This window comes from Solea senegalensis, linkage group LG16, assembly GCF_019176455.1.
Source record: "Solea senegalensis isolate Sse05_10M linkage group LG16, IFAPA_SoseM_1, whole genome shotgun sequence".
NCBI lineage: Eukaryota > Metazoa > Chordata > Actinopteri > Pleuronectiformes > Soleidae > Solea > Solea senegalensis.
The window spans coordinates 18428225-18445477 of record NC_058036.1 but is presented as its reverse complement, the minus strand read 5'-3'; the positions used below and the strand labels follow the sequence as shown (position 1 = coordinate 18445477).

The 17253-nt window shown below is 40.1% G+C and overlaps 4 protein-coding genes across 7 annotated transcripts; 1 reads left to right on the top strand and 3 right to left on the bottom strand.

The window, feature by feature from the left end:
• Nucleotides 1-3: 3 nt before the first annotated feature.
• gpx2 (glutathione peroxidase 2) lies at nt 4-2116 on the bottom strand. The gene is made up of 2 exons (XM_044047825.1): nt 1044-2116; nt 4-680 (listed from the first exon to the last, which is right to left on the bottom strand). Exons 1-2 carry the CDS (start codon nt 1263-1265, stop codon nt 327-329), a joined length of 576 nt encoding a protein of 191 aa, XP_043903760.1. The 5' UTR covers nt 1266-2116; the 3' UTR covers nt 4-326.
• Nucleotides 2108-7108, bottom strand: LOC122783175 (ras-related protein Rab-15-like). Of its 3 annotated transcripts, none has more exons than XM_044047822.1 (9): nt 7042-7108; nt 6629-6791; nt 5420-6521; nt 4211-4271; nt 4064-4124; nt 3887-3964; nt 3691-3780; nt 2695-2760; nt 2108-2603 (listed from the first exon to the last, which is right to left on the bottom strand). In XM_044047822.1, exons 3-9 carry the CDS (start codon nt 5739-5741, stop codon nt 2469-2471), a joined length of 813 nt encoding a protein of 270 aa, XP_043903757.1. In that variant the 5' UTR covers nt 5742-6521; nt 6629-6791; nt 7042-7108; the 3' UTR covers nt 2108-2468. The 3 variants fall into 3 exon arrangements, with proteins under 3 accessions (XP_043903757.1, XP_043903758.1, XP_043903759.1); XM_044047823.1 differs by having other exon boundaries at nt 5420-6564; nt 6645-6791; XM_044047824.1 differs by having other exon boundaries at nt 6645-6791.
• LOC122783178 (protein max-like) lies at nt 6996-11387 on the bottom strand. Of its 2 annotated transcripts, none has more exons than XM_044047826.1 (4): nt 11197-11387; nt 8983-9090; nt 8352-8490; nt 6996-8272 (listed from the first exon to the last, which is right to left on the bottom strand). In XM_044047826.1, exons 1-4 carry the CDS (start codon nt 11230-11232, stop codon nt 8088-8090), a joined length of 468 nt encoding a protein of 155 aa, XP_043903761.1. In that variant the 5' UTR covers nt 11233-11387; the 3' UTR covers nt 6996-8087. The 2 variants fall into 2 exon arrangements, with proteins under 2 accessions (XP_043903761.1, XP_043903762.1); XM_044047827.1 differs by having other exon boundaries at nt 8352-8475.
• Nucleotides 11388-13173: 1786 nt separating this feature from the next.
• LOC122782604 (sodium/bile acid cotransporter-like) lies at nt 13174-16499 on the top strand. Its single transcript, XM_044047019.1, has 6 exons — nt 13174-13251; nt 13781-14210; nt 14919-15123; nt 15208-15386; nt 15640-15839; nt 15946-16499. The coding sequence occupies exons 2-6, from the start codon at nt 13822-13824 to the stop codon at nt 15990-15992; spliced, it is 1020 nt and encodes a 339-aa protein (XP_043902954.1). The 5' UTR covers nt 13174-13251; nt 13781-13821; the 3' UTR covers nt 15993-16499.
• The last annotated feature ends 754 nt before the right edge of the window (nt 16500-17253 follow it).

The window sequence follows — 17253 nt, the reverse complement described above, 5'->3', positions numbered from 1 at the left end:
TTTTTTTTTAATGTTTTAAATGCATAGTAACACATTTGTTTGAATGTGTAATCAGATCAGTAGCACCATCTGCTGGACAGGCCACAGAATAGGACAAGGAACCAAAGCATGCTACAGGAAATACTGCTCTTTCACTTTCACTGATAATCATGTTTCCACAAAATATGACACATCCATGCATCCACTACTGTTAAGCACTTACAAGGCCTCAGATAATATTCCCTCAGTGTTTTTTTTAAGAATATCACCCTCATTTAATAAGACTTAAAAGTGTGGAGGACGGCGTCTCAGCACCTGACTTTCATGATTGATAATCTACTAAGAAACTAGGTCTTAGTTAATCTTAACAGTCTTTGAATGTCAGGCTCAATGTCAACGGTGGGGAACTTCTTGCTGTATCTTTTGAACGGCTCGCCCTCTGGACCGATGACAAACTTCTCAAAGTTCCAAGACACGTCCGTGCGGCAGACGGGGCTCCAGACCAGGAATTTGGGGTCCAGCATGAGGGAGTTGGGGTCGTCATCCGGATAGGGGAGCTTGTCTTTCAGATAGGCGAAGACCGGGTGTGTGTTTGCCCCGTTGACGTCGCACTTCTCGAAGACGGTGAAGTTGGGCTTGAAGCCGCCGCCGGGACGCACGTGCTGCAGTGAACTCAGGATCTCGCCGTTGGAGCAGTTCTCCTGGAAAACACAAGTGTTTCATTCTCATTTCAACGGCCTCCTGCTTCCAGCTCACAAAGTCAATTTTGGAGCCGGTTATGAAGTTGAAATCAGAGTTATATTGGTGTCAAGTAAACAAATTGCTTGGAGCATAATGTCTGTGTAGAGCAAATAGTGGAGGATGTTTTTTTTTAATCCAGTCTACACAGGATATGGGGAGTGTCAACTCTCCAGATCCTGTTCAAACAATGGATTTCAATGTGTCTTGAACATCTGCTTTGCCTCCCACATGCACTATAAAAGGGAAAAGGAAATACTGTAGATAGATAAACAATACATTTAAGAATTGCATATGTAGCTACATGCCTCGGCTGCTCCACTGACCTGAAATCCAAACTGGTTACAGGGGAAACCCAGGACCACAAGGCGATGTGGGTACTTGCTCTGCAGCTGGTTGAGCTCGCTGAAGTCCCGGGTGGTGGTGCCTCAGAGAGACGCCACGTTCTCGATGAGGACCACGCGTCCCCGGAACACGTTGAAGTCCACCACGTCGCCCTCCAGCCTGGTGGCCTTCAGGTCGTAGAAGGTCTTGGCGATGAACGTCATCCTCGTCTCCTGTGAACTCCACACTGGTGGTGGCAGACTGGGATCTCAGTGTGTGTGTGTGTGTGTGTGTGTGTGAGACAGTATCCAGCCACTGGGTCACTCAGGTGACTCAGGTGTCAAATTGCCCTGGAGGAAACTGATCGGCACTTGACACACAACACTCTTCATGAGTTTTCAGATAAATTCACGTTCATGTTTGTTATAAATCACAATAAGCACATGGAGTTTCTTGCATTTTTTACAGCGGGTTAGAACAGAGTCAGTATTCATGAAATGGGATGATTAAAAATGTCTTTAATCAACTGAATCCTCTCACCACAAGCATGAATGTGTGTACTCGGACCGGACGTGTTCAGATAACACGCGTTATACAGTCTTCATTTGGCTTTATTATCATTATTATTAATATTTCAGGACATATCAGGTGTCTCAGTCATCAATAACTTAAAACGTGTTCACCCGCCATTCAGAGCAGGAGATTAAAAATGAATGAAGCCGCTGTTTGGTGCGCACTGTCTTCACTCTCGGTCCAAATCAAGTGACTCAGCAGAGTTCCGACGCCCAAGTCACAACGTTTTAATACAAAACTTGAACACAACTTCCCCAGAATTCATACAATGACCGTTAAATGACAGTGGCTGTAGCACCGCAGCAGACCCGGGAAACATTACATTAAGCAGCAGGTGCTTCACAGCGGAGCATTCAGTAGGTGGTGCCAGTCCCATTCATAGAATAATCATTCGAGATAACAAAATTAACACGCATAAAAACTGTCACTGAACGTGAATATTATAAAATCACCATATATTTATATATATATATGTATATATATATACATATATATACACACATATATATGTATATATATATATACAGTATATACATATGTGAATTTGTTGATATAGAGAGAAGGCAGATCAAATTGAAAGCGACAAGAAAGACTGTGCAAAACTGCGTTTCACTGAGAAACACTGGGGAGAGTGTGTGTTTTCTGATAAATAATGCTAAAAAGGGCCAGAGCAATAACCGTCCCTGCCTCAACTGGTAACAGGTGAAGTGATCAGGCAACAAAAGTGGCCCTCTGCTGGTAGCCACTGGTAACTGCATTTACCACCATCAATGAAATGATGAAACCTCCAGAGTGCCAGAGTCAGATCACGGTGAACGTCTGTAGGTATCAGCCTCCACGGAGCGGCTGGCTTCCTAACAGGCGCAGCTGTTGACAGCGTCTTTACTCCCCTTCTCTTCCTTTTCTAAATAATCGTCCAGCGACGACAACAAGTTGTCCGCGTCTCTGTTGTGAGCCTGCAGCACCAGTTCTGTCACACGAGTGAATGCCTGATGGAGGACGGAAGAAGAACAATGAATACAAAGACACACAAAAATGCTCACAGGGAGTTCCTCATAACTTAAGAACATTTAGGACTACCTCGCGAATGTTGCTGTTGTTTGAAGCACTGGTTTCAAAGAACTCCATGTCATAGGATTGTGCAAGCTGCAAGACACAGAGGGGACGTCGTCAGAACAACCACACACACGGTAGCTTTAGTCCCGTTTTCTCCCGTGAAGGAACACAGATAAGAAAACCAGATCATTTTCCTCCCACATTAGCACTGTATTTACAAGTGTGACGATTGCCCGTCTGAGTGATTATTAGACACCTCATGAATGTGCAAACCACACCCACCAGCCACGTTATGTGGCAGTTAGAACAAAACAACGCCTGCAGCCTGAATAAATACAGGACAGCACAGTGGAAATGAGGAGCATTTTGACTCTTGACACAACAAAAACACGAGTCACTGAATCAATATTTGAAAGAACTATTTTTAGGGCCACACGCCGATAGCTGTAGAAGAGTTTTTGCATTATTTGGAGCAAAGCTCCAATGTCGCAGGTGCGAATCCCACCTCACCCAAATGGAGCGTTCACAATACTTGTCTTATACTTCAAGGGCACTCCATTTAGCATTTAAAGTGAATCAGAGTGCTGCAAAACAATAACACTTTAATGATGATACTGAGATAATAGATCTACTGCATTTATTGTTCTTAAATGTTAATATAATAATACTACTGCCTTTACATGCTGGTTTTGGCAACTGAACCTTAATAATAACAATACAACCGATAATCAAGAAAAAAGGCTGACATAGTAACTACAACATATCATTAGAATGAATTAATTCAAATTATTTGATCAGAACTTCCTCCTCTTCTTCTTTTCTTTTAGGGATAAATATTGCATCTATATTTTTTTGCCCCAAATGATTTTCTGTGGGTTTTGCAGCGGACCCCTGTTTAACGTAACGTCTAAATGAATATCGACACAGCTGGAAAGGAAAATAACTGTATGGAAAGGTGTTGTTGTTGACAAAAAACAAATACAAATTGAGTAAAAGAGTAAAGTAAAGCCCAAGTCGAACCTTGCTCCCTTGCTCCTGCGTCACCTGCCTCCTCAGCTCATCATCACACTTGTTTCCTACCAGCATCCTTTGCACTTTGTCCGGCGCATACTGCAAAACAAAAAGGACAAGACAGGAGGAGGAGGAGGGGGATGAGCAACTTGTCACTCACTGGAATCCATCGACTGCAGCACAGGTTCACTCTTATTTGTCTTACTTCATCCACGTCGCTGGCCCACTTCGCTATGTGCTGAAAGGACTGCTCGCTCGTGATGTCGTACACAAAGATGATGCCCTGCACACGATCCACACAGACGGAGTTAACACTACGGCCGTGCGACACAAAGTAAAAAAGTCACCTGATCTCAAAACACACTGTATGTCGAGCGATCACCTGTGCCCGCCTGTAGTACTGTTTGGTTATGGTCTGGTAGCGCTCCTGACCGGCTGTGTCCCTGTGCACAAGACAAACGCACGGAAACCAAAGATAATAGTAAGAAATAATAATAACATTATAGTGAAAAGAAGAAGTTTTACTCACCATATTTGTACTCGCACTTTAATTCCATCTATCTCTAATGTTTTCATTTTAAAATCAACTCCTGCAAAGAGAAAAAAACAGGTTTCACAAGTGAAAAATCCTAATTTACATGGTTTATTGTGTGTTTTTTAACTGTTGACTCTAATCGACAGCATTTAAATCATTGCATTTTTAAAGAAATGATGAATACGGTCTATGACCCACTTATCTGGTACATATTTAAGATTTTCTTTAGGTTAAAACACCCATACCTTACTTCAAGATAAAATGAAATAAAATAAGATGAGGTAAATCAGTTAGTTTCCACAAAAAAATGTGCTTCATTAATGCAATCACATGTCAGATTATTAAAGGCTCCTGAGTAAATGCTTATTTATCCTTTACTAAATCAATTCATCTGTTTCAAGTGTTCATTTTAATTATAAAAACAAGTTTTTTAAGCTTCTTAAATGTGAATACTTTCTATATTATGCGCTCCACAGGACAAGGAAATCATTACAAGTGAGAACAATTAATTTGTGGACAATTAGCTGTTCTGCAAACAACTAATTGCGTGACGAAAAAAATAATCAACAGATTAATCACATATAACAATAACATAACATAGACATTTACTGTCACAGCAGCACACAGAGTGAAGTTAAGGGTAATAAATAAGAAATGTGCATTTCCACATCTATGAATGTACGATATAGACTAATGTTGACTATTAAAATGATAACAAATACAGTATAGGCATAAAATAACCAACAATCTAGTGTATACAAGGATTATATATCACATAACATTGCATTTATGTGAAGTTAGATATTAGAAGTTGTTCAGCTCTAATCCTTTCGTGTGTTAACTCTATTAGAAAATGTAGTGCATTTGTTTATTGTTGTTCATTAATGTGTTTAACAGTGAGAAAGTGTCGTTTCCACAGTGCTGGTGCTGACATGTTGTTCAGTCACTTTCAGTTGTGACCTGAGGCTGTTTGCACTCTGTAATCCTGTTGACTAAGTAGGCCTTCTTATGGCAAAATGGGGGAATTTCAGGAAATTCTTACAAACATTTATTTGAAAATAATCCAGTTATGTAAAACAAAATGTGTGTGTGTGAATTATGTGATGTGTGTGTGTGTGTGTGGTGCACCCTGCAACTGACCCGCACTCATGAGATAAGTTTGACAGGTGGTTTTCACCGCGGACCTGTTGGTGAGTGTCTTACCGATGGTGGAAATATGAGACGGATCAAATTCACAATCCGTAAACCTGCGCAACATGCACGTCTTCCCGACGCCCGAGTCCCCGAGCAGGAGCAGCCTGAACAGAATGTCGTACTGTTTAGCCATGACCGACCCGCACACAGCTCCAACATACGGGAGGAAGAGAGTGACACTCCCGTCAAACTCCTGACTGATGATGACTCCACACACCGGGCCACACTGCGCTGCCTTCACGTACCGTCGGGAAACGCCAACTTCTCTCTTCTCACGTTCACTCGGGGTAAACTCACAGCAACGTTGTGACTTTAATGATAGTTTTTCCATTTAGGGAGTAACCTGTCGATTATTTTCTAAGATTAATTGATTAGTTGATACATTTGTAAATGGCTTAAACTATGGAAGCCGGTTTCCCGCCACAAGGAAAAAAATAAAATTATGCATACCCAAGTCATAATTATGAGATGCTAAGCCATTATTATCAGATAGTAATTCATAATTTTGAGATAATGTCCCATAATTATGAGCTGCTAAGTCATAATTATGAGGTGCCAAGTCATAATTACGAGATGCTAAGTCACTATTTTGAGATAGTAAGTCATAAGTGTGAGATAATATCCCATAATTATGAGATGCTAAGTCACTATTTTGAGATAATATGCCATAATCATGAGATTCCAAGTTATTAAAATGAGTTGCTAAGTCATTATTAGGAGATGCTAAGTCACTATCATGAGATAGTAAGTCATAGTTTTGAGATAATATCCCATAATTAGGAGATGCTAAGTCATAATTGTGAGGTAACATCCCATGTCTTGGTATTTTATAATTATGAGATACCTTCTCATAATTATGACTTATTATGTCTAATATATATGTATGTTTGTTATGTAAGTGGCAGAAACGACCACTAGTTAGCAGCAGATTATCCTCTGTAAGGTGATAGTTGTAATGATCTAAATATATCAGTGCATATTTAAGTGCAGGTATAACAAAAGTAGACATACTCTACCACTCCCCTTTTCCAATCTCATCAGATAAGTTGTTCCTTTTGTCCGCCTCGTAAGCATTTGCTTCAAAAACCCGAAATTCACACAGTAGAAGTTGCTGCAGAAGAAACATGACAGCCTCCTTAATGCAAGGCTCTTCCCTAAAGTACAAACAAAAGCTATGAAAGCAAACAATTTCCATTTTTAAAAAAATTGTACACTTACTTGCAAACATACTTACAAATCCTCCTGAATGCGACACAACCTGATGGCGCCACTCGTCGTGCATTTTTCCTGTGGCACTTGAAGGCAACACACGACCTGCATCCTTGAGGAGGTAGCCTCCTTTAGAGGGAGTGTCAGTGAGGTGAGGAGTGACCTCCCAAAGCTGAAACACCACAGACAGGTCCTCAGACCAGCCATTATGTAAGAGAACAGCACTACACACACACTCGGATTATGAAAATGTACAAAAAGCTCTAAATTAACTGTGCATTTGGAGAAAAGCAAATTGTCAATCACATTAAGTAATTTGTTTTGCATAGTTCAAACCAGCTTGTGTGGGGGAAAAAAATATATGAAAAACACCGGATCACAAATACATCCCAAAAGGATAAAATAGTTTTATTTATACTTACATAATAAAGGTTTGCCTTAACTTGCAAGACAACCATTGGTAGTATGTACAACATACCTGTAAGTTCTAGGAATTGAAGAAAACAAATATTGATTACATACACACTATTTTACAGAAGCGTATTGTACTCACTTGGGGGGAGAGGGGTTGTTTTTCTGAATTACAATATTCAGGAACTTGTATCTAACTCATTAAGAAAAACAGAACACAAATAAACAAATATACAAATATTTGAAGAGACAGCTTTTCTTTTGCAGAACTGACGCACTATTTGTGTTATATATACTACACACCAACATGGACTGCCATTGACAAAAATAAACAACACTGCCCTGTAACTGCATTTTTAACATTCAGCATCCATCAAGGGACATTTTTATACGCACATTTTATTGAAGAATAACAATACTATTAAAAATAGAAGGAAATAACGAGTTGAACCTGTGAAAAATCCACGAAAAACAACAGGTCAACTTGTTCATCTCACTGTGTTTTTAAGCCAAACAGAAGAATATAAGTGTAAGAAATGATTTTTTTTGGCGCATCACCATAAGTAGAGGGACTCATTTCAGGGCATACCATAAATATTTAATTTTCAAAAGCAACTTCACATTCGTTTGAAAAAGTATCATTATTAAAAAGGAGCGCTATCCCTAATTAGCATTGTGTCAAAGGTCTTAAAAGTTTGACAACTGCTGCACAGAATTACAGAGGATGTTCAAAAAGGAACAGGTCGCTTTACTAAAACCTCACACCTTGTCTTCTCAACATTAGATTATGAAATGGTAATCAAGGGTTTGGTACTCCTTCAGAAGCTGCATGGCCACCTCGAGGCCTTAAAAGTTGATTCCTCAGCCACAAGAGGAGTGCTTTTCAGAAGAAAATAAGGAAAAGTATAATCATTTTATACATAATAGCACCTCTCTCACTCAGTCGCCACCTCGACTTCTGGACTGGTGAAGGAAGGCAGAACTGGATGCAGACAGGTAAGACTAGCCGGGGGGGCTGGTAGAGAGTCAGTTCAGAGAGCTTGCGAGATTCACAGGCCTAGCTGGGCTCTGCGCGAATCTTCTTCCTGTTGGGAGGTTCGTCTGGCTCCGATTCAGAGCTCGAGTCGGACCCGCCATCGAAGGCGGACACTGCACTCCCTTTGCGATTCGTGTACATGCTGCTGTCAGACGAGTAGCTCGCCTGGAGCTGATTGTTCCCCTTAGCCTTCTCCAATGCACGCACTGCAAACATTCAACACAGTGATGAACACAATACTCTTTACACACAGCAGACTGTGTCACAAACCCTTTGCTCACTCACCCTGCTGCTCCAAAAGAGCATTCTGCTTCTTTAGGTCATCAATGTCTTGCTGATGAGTATGGTTTTTCCGCCTCATGTACTGGATGTACTCGGTTGCTTTGTCTAGAATCTGTGCTCGGGACGCCTGTTTAACAGAGTTCTGTCAGCAGAAATTTCAGAGAGCCATGGAGTAACGCTGTAGTGTCTTTTCAATTCAAGTGCAACAACAAGTTATTCTCACCTGAACAACTGGTCCAACAGTTACGCAGGGATCAACATCTCATGCGTGTACAATTTGGTAAAGTTTGGTAAAGCACATTTCAGTAATAATACTAACTTTACATATCATATGAACAATGCTGAGTATTTACTGCAAGTGTACACGTCTGTGTACTTCTTTTACCAAAACTTAAAGGAAGTAAATAAATAAACAGAACAATTGTAAGTCAACAAATGTGGGCACATATTTCATTTGTATTTTGAGGCTGGTTAACCCGTATTTTATTTGTACATTGTGGAATATGTTAATGTGGCCCAATGATGACTGAGAATTTAAAAGCTAGATGTGAACAGAGCTGGACACAGCACTAACTAATTAGCCATGTAAATCTCCATGTAGTGTTGATTATAAACATGATTTCTCTCCTCTCACCTTCTCCCCTTGCAACTCGGGCACAGAATCTCGTAAACTGTGAAAGCTGTCTTTAATGTGGTCCCTGCGTTTGCGCTCCAGCGCATTGTGATGTGCTCGCTTGTCTGCCTGCAAAAGGACACAAGATGAGTCATAAGCGGTTGTCACATGATTTCCATTGCTATTCTATTGATGCATGAGACAAAAGATTCAGTATATATATCAGCTTCAAATACCTAAGGAGTTGTATCCTTAGGTATTAGGTGTCCTAGAAATGTTTGCTTAAAAAAAAAAAAAACATACTGTAGTGTTGACAGATTTCAGAGTTCATACGCCAGGGGCGTCAAACTCATTTTAGTTCAGCACAATTTGATCTCAAATGGGCCAGACCAGTAAAATAATAGCATAATAACCTATAAGTAACAAGAACTCTGAATTTGTTTTCCTTTGTTCTACATTCAGATTAAATTCTAATCATAAAGTGAAATTTTAACAAATTCATCCTGTGGGCCAGACACAAATCTTGACTCTTGAATCTAAAGTTTTAACCAGACTGAACAGAACCCACAGACGCCAAAAAGTCAAATCTTATGTTCAACAACTTGTAACAAAGATGCCACTCTATCTAGTACATGACTGGACAACAATGTGGTAATGTGGTAAAGACAGTGGAGATAGTAACTACAGCCACAGCTCCTGGACACTCCACAGTCAGTCAAGATTTTAGTTCTAATTTTACTAAATTCAACACAGTTTCCTTTGCATTTACTTTAATTTTTTTGTCTTTGCAATGACAACAAATTTGTCACAATACTTGACCTGGAAACTTTGTTTAGACAAGACAAGTGAGGCAAGATTACAGGTGCTCAACTGCTATAAAGCACCAAGAACAGACAACAACAAAAAACCTTTATATGGACACTGTAGGCAGATGTTGAAATATCTGATGAGTTTAACAGGGCATCAAATAGGTACATCACGGGATCTGTCTAACTGAAGAAAACATCTGTGAAAAGTTAAAAGTCTACGATTTCTCTATTCATTCACAACATAGAGGACAAAGTGTATAAAGTCTTGAACATGGCATCTCTTATCTCACTGACCCCTCAGTCAAGTAGTGACGCCAGGGATTGTTAACTTAACAGTGTCTTCATTTCCTAATTAAAATACAGATATCTGCACTAGTTCATAATCATATTACACGAGGAAGGGTGACGATATATATCCAAATTGATATCCTTTTACGTAACAATAACAATTGATACACTAAAAGGTAGATACTTGTTTTGAAAATGTTCTGCCAATAAGGCAGCCCAGCACACCCTCATAATCAAACTACTCAGTGGGCAGAGACATTAGAAGAGAATTGTTTAGGTAGTTGTAACAAGAGACTATTTTTATTTGGACTTGAGTTTGTTTAAACGGATATGTTTTTTAAGGGTAAAACAATATTTCCAGTGGGGGGCATTAAGATGTTCAAGTATTTAAAAAAACTGTGTGGTTGGACTGGAAATAATGTATTACTTATATCACTTATGGTTACGTGTCTGCAAGTTGTATTATTGCAATACTCAAAAACAATTGCATACTTTTCTATTGTCGTGCAGCCCTTCGTTTTACCCTGTTAGCTAGACAACAAGATGACTATATATAGCAGTGGGCTGACGTGAAGGGATTACCACTTTATCCGTAATAAGAGTCAAGAGCTATCCAGTGTAAAAAAAAAAAGAAAAAAGAAGATGCTCAGCACCGCGAAAACAACATTGGTATCACCCAATGACGAGTAATTAATTCGGGGGACACAGCAGTGTTCATACGGTCGCCCTGTCACTCAGTGAAGCTGACCTTGCCTGCATCAGCGTCACTGTCGTATCATGTTATTCGAACACCTGCAGCTCCTGCCTCAACACTGCGTTTTACAGCTGGTCGTGGCAATAACACGGACGTTCGGGAGTGAGTGCCTGTCAGTGTGTGTGAAACACTTTGACACACGAGAACACACGATATCAGTCAGCTTAAGCACAGCAGCTCCATTTCACCGCAGAGCCCAGCATGTTAACTTTGAACACATTGCTTATTGAGCCCCGACACATTTCCCCGTTTTGTCTAAAACGGTGGTGTTAGCCGAGAGCCCTTAAGCTAGCTCATTAGCTACATCAGCGCAGACTGACAGGACATGTTTAAAGTTAGCTAACAAGCTGCCTAGCTACTTCTAAAGGAAACTCAAGCACATACATCGCTGTCGACTTCGATGTCATCGTTTTCGCTCATTCTTCGTTTTAGAAAAATTAGGTACGGGAAAAGAAAAGCAGGCTGCTGTCAAAAACAAAGTGCGGACGACAACTTGAAGCAAATCATAAACATGTAGCCCAGCGCTGTGCTACGGCAGAGACATGACGCTCAACGGGTCTCCCCACACGTGATTCGCCTACACATGGACGGGAAAACATACACGGCGCAAGCTCCACAAAACACGGCATTGTGGGTAATGGAGTCGTTTGACGACATGGCGCCTGCTTAACACGCCTGCCGTTTCTGGAGACTAGTCTACATTTCCCACAAGACGCCGGAAGTAGACACGCCCACCACAGTGTACACTGGTATGCAATGGAGCTCCACTTTCAAGATAAAGTGGACATAAAACAAGATAAAACATAGTTGTCACTCATAAAACATTTGTTTTATGAACCGTGTTCCAACATTTTTAAAGGATAGTTCGAGTTTGAAAATTATATGACATTTATATTCTTTATAGACTTTTTTTTACAGCAGATTATTGCCTAGCTATTTTTTAATACACCAAGTAATGGCATAAATTCCTCAAACAAAACCACAATGTAACTAATTAATTAAATAAATGCATTAGAGTTTGATTTTTTAGTCACAATTAAATATAATTAATTACACCTTTGGAAAAAGAAAAAACTGAAAAACATAACTTAAAATTGAGTACACAACATGGCATGCATCGGTTTGTGTGTATATGTACTCTATGTGGGTTTGTGTTGCACTACTATATCACCTCCTAGACGACAACACGTGTTCCTGTACATTCTTACACACTGGACCTTTTAAATTGTTCAGTTTCCTCAAAAAGAGGCTTTGTTCTCCACATGAGGGTCGCAGGGGGGGCCAAGCCAATCCCAGCTGACATAGCTGGGATCACCAGTCCATCACAGGACAAACACATAGAGGCGAAACACGAATCACAACTACAGCCAATTAACATATGCATGTTTTGTTTTTGACTGTGGGAGAAAACACGGAGGCAACATGCAAACACCACACAAGAAGGCCCTCAATCAAACTGCGGACCTTACTGGCCCTTTAATAACTCTCTGCACCACACCGTAGTTTGGTGCAAAAACATTCAAGCCTTGTTTTACACATGTGATCTGTTAGGCAAGGTGCAAATAAAATGTCTCGGTGTACAAAGCACCCCAGTCTCACAAGGCTGGGCCCCTTTTGTTTCCGACTGGCAACTCCGCCAAGCAAATTTACTACTCTGCCTGGTTGCTTCATATTAATTGCAAGTCCACACAAGTGAGAGGCCAAATGAACATACTGCCTCTTCAGAACAACAGAAGCAATATCATTCACTCGTCATTATCAAAGCCCACTGATGGCAAACTTTCCCACGGTGCTTGAAAAAAGAGGAAAGAAAGGGGGGGTTCTTGTAATTGGCATAGGATTCCCTGGAAGTCTGAACATCAACACCCCAGTGCATGGCAGGGATAGTTCCAACAACAGTGCTTAGCATGAGTCCATGTGACACAGAGAGGCGGTGCATACCAGTGGCTCAAGCTGAAAACACTTTGCCACAAGTAGCTCCGAATAATAAAAAAAGTGTTTTTGTGACTTTTTTCACATTTACACAAATGTTTGTTAACTTTTGTTGAATATATCAAGTGTTTGATTCTCTGATACGTTAATTTCACCCTGTATTAATTCAATATTTGATTCTATAAACACAGTCCACGTGAAGCTTTTATTCTGGTACTTCCAGTTACCGACTGCGTGAATGTGCACATGTATATTTAGATTTAACATTCAGATTTAGATTGAATATCTATGTTTAACCATTTAGATTTTATATTTACCATTTAGGTACAACATTTAATATTTAGATCATAAGGTAACAAATATTGAGCCACTTTACAACCAGCAGCTCATAGGTGCAAGGGTGCCGTGCACAGAGCAGAGGAGGTGGGGACAAAGTTGTGATGAGAGATGCACACAAGAGAGTTGGGAGCACAGTTCGAAGCTGCTGAAGCCAGCTGGGGAAAAAAGGTAGGAATGTTATGATCTCTCTGTTTTTAGGAGGATAAGATGAGGACTACAGCACTCTCGTATTCTGATCAATTCTATTTTAATTAAACACAAGAAAAGAATGGACTTAAATCTTATTCTTCTGGACTACGACTACTTCTTCTGTGGACTTATTCCCCCCCTTCTCTCAGCTGCAGACTCATCTGTTTCGAGCAGCACAAGGAACAACCTGAATATCAGAACTTTAAGTTCTATTTTCAGTTGAATTCAATATGCATTTAATTTGTGCAGTAGCTACAAATAGGACTTATTAGACTAAATCAATATTGAGAATATAGAACAGTTTGTTCTTTGCGTGTATGATAAAATTGTTATGTCAACCTTAGCAAAATGTCTGGATATTTGCTTAATCTAACAATGAAAGGACCAGAGTATGTCCTGGAACTAAGTGCTTGTGTTTTTCCAGAATAACTTCCAATATCTGGCAGTTGACTCATGTTAAAATGCAGTTCTAACTATTTAAAATAATGCACTGTGCACTGTGTGACAGGTGAAAGCCCCGAAACAGAGCAAGACTGGTGGAATGCCAGGATGAACATGACAACACTCTACACGGGAGGCATGAGCGTCTACAGCCAAGGAAACGCCTCGGGCAATGGAAGCTCTGGTACCCTGGGCTCCTTAAACATCGAGAACAAAGTGATGAACGTCTTCAGCATTCTCGTCCTCGCCATCACCATGACATCTCTCGGTTGTTCGATGGAGATTTCGAAAATTAGGGACCATTTATTTAAGCCAAAAGGAGTAGCCATTGCACTGGTGGCCCAGTTTGGTATCATGCCATTCACTGCTTTCTGTACAGCAAAGTGGTTACGGATGAACGACTTAAAGGCTGTGACTTTGCTCATATGTGGCTGTTGTCCAGGGGGAACCTTATCCAACATCTTTACCCTGGCCATTAAGGGCGACATGAACCTCAGGTGAGTCCTTATTAACCCTTTAACGCAAACACCTATTGGCATATTGTTAAAAAATGTATGCCAGGTCATGTTCTCAATTTTTATCATGTACTTTTTTTGTTTTTAGTGCATTGTAAACAACGTTATCTTAAAATACTTACACTTACACACCTACGCGCCAAAATTTGCTCATTGAAACCCACTTAAATCACTATTTTTGACCCTGCTCAAATATAAAAGAATATAAAACGTGAACATTTTGGTGCTCTGGGTGTGTCAATGTGAGCACTTTATGAAATCTGACATCACAGAAGAAAAAATGTATGCAAAATGAACTAATGTTTATCTGCTGATAATCCAGTTTACATGAAGTACATTGAAAATAATTAATTTATTGTGGGGTTTTTTAGACCATAAAATGAAATGTGCGGTTTGACAAAACCTGGCAATTTAAGGGTTTAAAATTAAAAAGATGTATTTGATATGTATGGAAAGGACTGATGTTGATTTAAAATATAAAAAGAACAACTTTTATGAGCACATTTTGATGCTCTAGGTTTGTTAACGTAACTTTTTTGAAGGGTAAAAGCACTGACTGTCTTGTCACATATGGCTACTTTAACTGTGAGAAGAGTTTGCTGCCATTGAGCTTTCTGTTGCACAAAATGTCTTTTTCCTTCAGACAGGTCAGGCTAACAGTGTTTCTTCTCTCTGACACCCCCCCTCTAGCATTGTGCTGACCACTTGTTCCAGCTTCGCAGCCCTGGGTCTGATGCCTTTAATGCTCTACATTTACTGTCAAGGCTTTGCCAATCTGACACACGCCGTGCCGTACGTCAGCATCGTCACGACTCTTGTGCTCACGCTGGTGCCGTGTGCCATTGGCATAACCATCAAGTATTACAAGCCAAAGTACACAGCGGTGATCCAAAAAGTAAGACGCAGCCATTCTTAGTAAGATACAACACATTTGATAGAGAGGTGCCATGTTCAGAACTCTTGTGACATGCTTTCACAGGTCGGCTTCAGCATCCTGGTCCTCTTCTCCGTCCTGGCTGTAATCCTGTGTGGCGTTGCCGTCAAAGAACTCCTATGGAAGGTTCTCACACCAGATAATTTGACAGCGGCCGCACTGATGCCGGGGATTGGCTACATCCTGGGATATGTCCTGTCGCTTATTTTCAGATTCAGCGCTCCGTATGTGAACGCACACCACATATACTGATCTGTGTCTTCTTCACAGATTATAATATGTTTCCCTTTTGTCAAATTGAACATGTAGTACTTTAACTCACTTGTAAATAATGCAATAGTGGTCAAAAGCCAAAAAAAAAGAATGAAAATCCACTGAAACATGGAAAGAATGCCTGCAATTTTAAAGCCGTTTCAATTTTTTCATGTATTTTGGAAACACAAAAACTAATAAAACGTTGCTACTCACGTCTTTCAGATGCAGGAGGACCATCTCCATGGAGACAGGGTGTCAAAACATTCAGCTGTGCTTTGCCATTCTGAAGGTGGCTTTCCCCCTGGAGGTCATCGGACCCATGTTTCTCTTCCCACTGATCTACATGACGTTCCAGAGCGTCGAGGCCCTTCTCCTGATCCTGTGTTTCAGATGTTACCAAACACTCACGGCGCCAGCTGAGGGTAAATGTCACAGCTGTCTTTGTGGTTTGGGGGGGGGGGAGCCTGCGGCTGCACACATATTAGTGTTTGACAACAAAGAAAACTAATATTGTCTGTCCCTTTTCAGATTTGCAAGAGTACACCAATGTTGACATTAAACCAGGGGAGCCATGATGATGACGCTGGCAGGCCTGACTACTGACACAATAATTGTATAAAAACTAATACTTGCAACGTCCACTAACTTGGAGAAAGTAGCTCCCAGGATTAACCCTGAGGTTACAAGTCTCGGCATTGTATTGGATCCAGATCTTAGTTTCTAGTACTCAAGATACTGAACAACTAATACATGCCTTTATCTCAAGCAGACTTGACTATTGTAATGTACTTTTCACTGACCGCCCAAAGACTGACAGACTTCAGTTCATCCAAACCTCTGCTGCTCGTTTAATAACCAGATCCAGGAAGAGAGAGCATATGGGTCCATATGTTAGCATATGTACCGCAAAGAACATTGTGATCGTCCACTGCTGGTTTGTTGAAAGACATTAGGGGATGCTGCCTTTGTTACTTACGCCACTAAACTTTGAAACACACTACACTTGGATATCAGGGAAGCCAGCTCACTAGATATTTTTTTAAAAGAAGACTTAAAACATCTTAACTAGCTCCTTTTTATTCCACCCTGTGTTGTGTTTTATTTGCAATTTTAGTTCATTTTAAAGTTAAAACAGGGTTTTAACGTCTTGACATGAGCCTTTTCCTATTTTAATCCACCGTGTTGTATTTTACTGTTTTATATGCTTTTATTTTCCTGTTATTGTGAAGCACTTTGAGCTTATTTTTGTATTATTATTAATGGGGTTCATTTAATGTAACATATTTTAGAGCAAAATTGGCAAATTGCAAAGGGTGCAATTTTATTCTATTTTTGATAGTTCTGTGTTGTTGTTTTTTATAATACTGTAATGCTGTTTTGAATGTATTGCACAGTAAATATTAAACTGAAGCTTGACTGATATTCATTTTTTAGATATTTAACTTCACTTCACATCACGATAGAACTAAGAGCAGAATCAGTCATTCATGACAAAGGAGCTGCACTTACCGGTGATGTTTTAAGTTTTGTGTCTGATTTTTAAACATGAGTTTCTCTCTTTCTTGCATTGCATCTCATGTAAAATTAGGTAATTAGGTGGCGAAGCTTCAATGTTTGCGTCATCACCATCACGGTCAAGCCAAATCTCAGTCAAAAACATACGACTGATATAATCCAACATCAAAATCATTAATAAAAAAGTACTCATTTAGAAGAGGTTTAACATTTAAAAGAGCCATATTCAGAGAGGATGTGTGGTGTTAGCGGCAGTGGAGAGTACCTGGTTCACATCTACAGATCTACAGTCAATCATGTTATGGTCTGGGTGACGATGAT

Bases quoted from the DNA above. Each gene is read 5' to 3' on its own strand.
- LOC122783175 (XM_044047822.1), bottom strand. From the start codon at position 5,741: ATGGAAAAACTATCATTAAAGTCACAACGTTGCTGTGAGTTTACCCCG. The intron at 2,761-3,690 runs GTTCGACTTGGG...TGTGTCTTGCAG, and splicing joins CGCAGGAGCAAGGGAGCAAG to CTTGCACAATCCTATGACAT. The intron at 2,604-2,694 runs GTAGTCCTAAAT...GTCCTCCATCAG, and splicing joins ACAACAGCAACATTCGCGAG to GCATTCACTCGTGTGACAGA.
- LOC122783178 (XM_044047826.1), bottom strand. From the start codon at position 11,232: ATGAGCGAAAACGATGACATCGAAGTCGACAGCGAT. The intron at 9,091-11,196 runs GTATGTGCTTGA...GTCCTTTTGCAG, and splicing joins ACATCGAAGTCGACAGCGAT to GCAGACAAGCGAGCACATCA. The intron at 8,273-8,351 runs GTGAGTGAGCAA...GAATGTTTGCAG, and splicing joins TGCTCTTTTGGAGCAGCAGG to TGCGTGCATTGGAGAAGGCT.
- LOC122782604 (XM_044047019.1), top strand. From the start codon at position 13,822: ATGAACATGACAACACTCTACACGGGAGGCATGAGCGTCTACAGCCAA. The intron at 15,124-15,207 runs GTAAGACGCAGC...ATGCTTTCACAG, and splicing joins ACACAGCGGTGATCCAAAAA to GTCGGCTTCAGCATCCTGGT. The intron at 15,840-15,945 runs GTAAATGTCACA...GTCCCTTTTCAG, and splicing joins ACTCACGGCGCCAGCTGAGG to ATTTGCAAGAGTACACCAAT.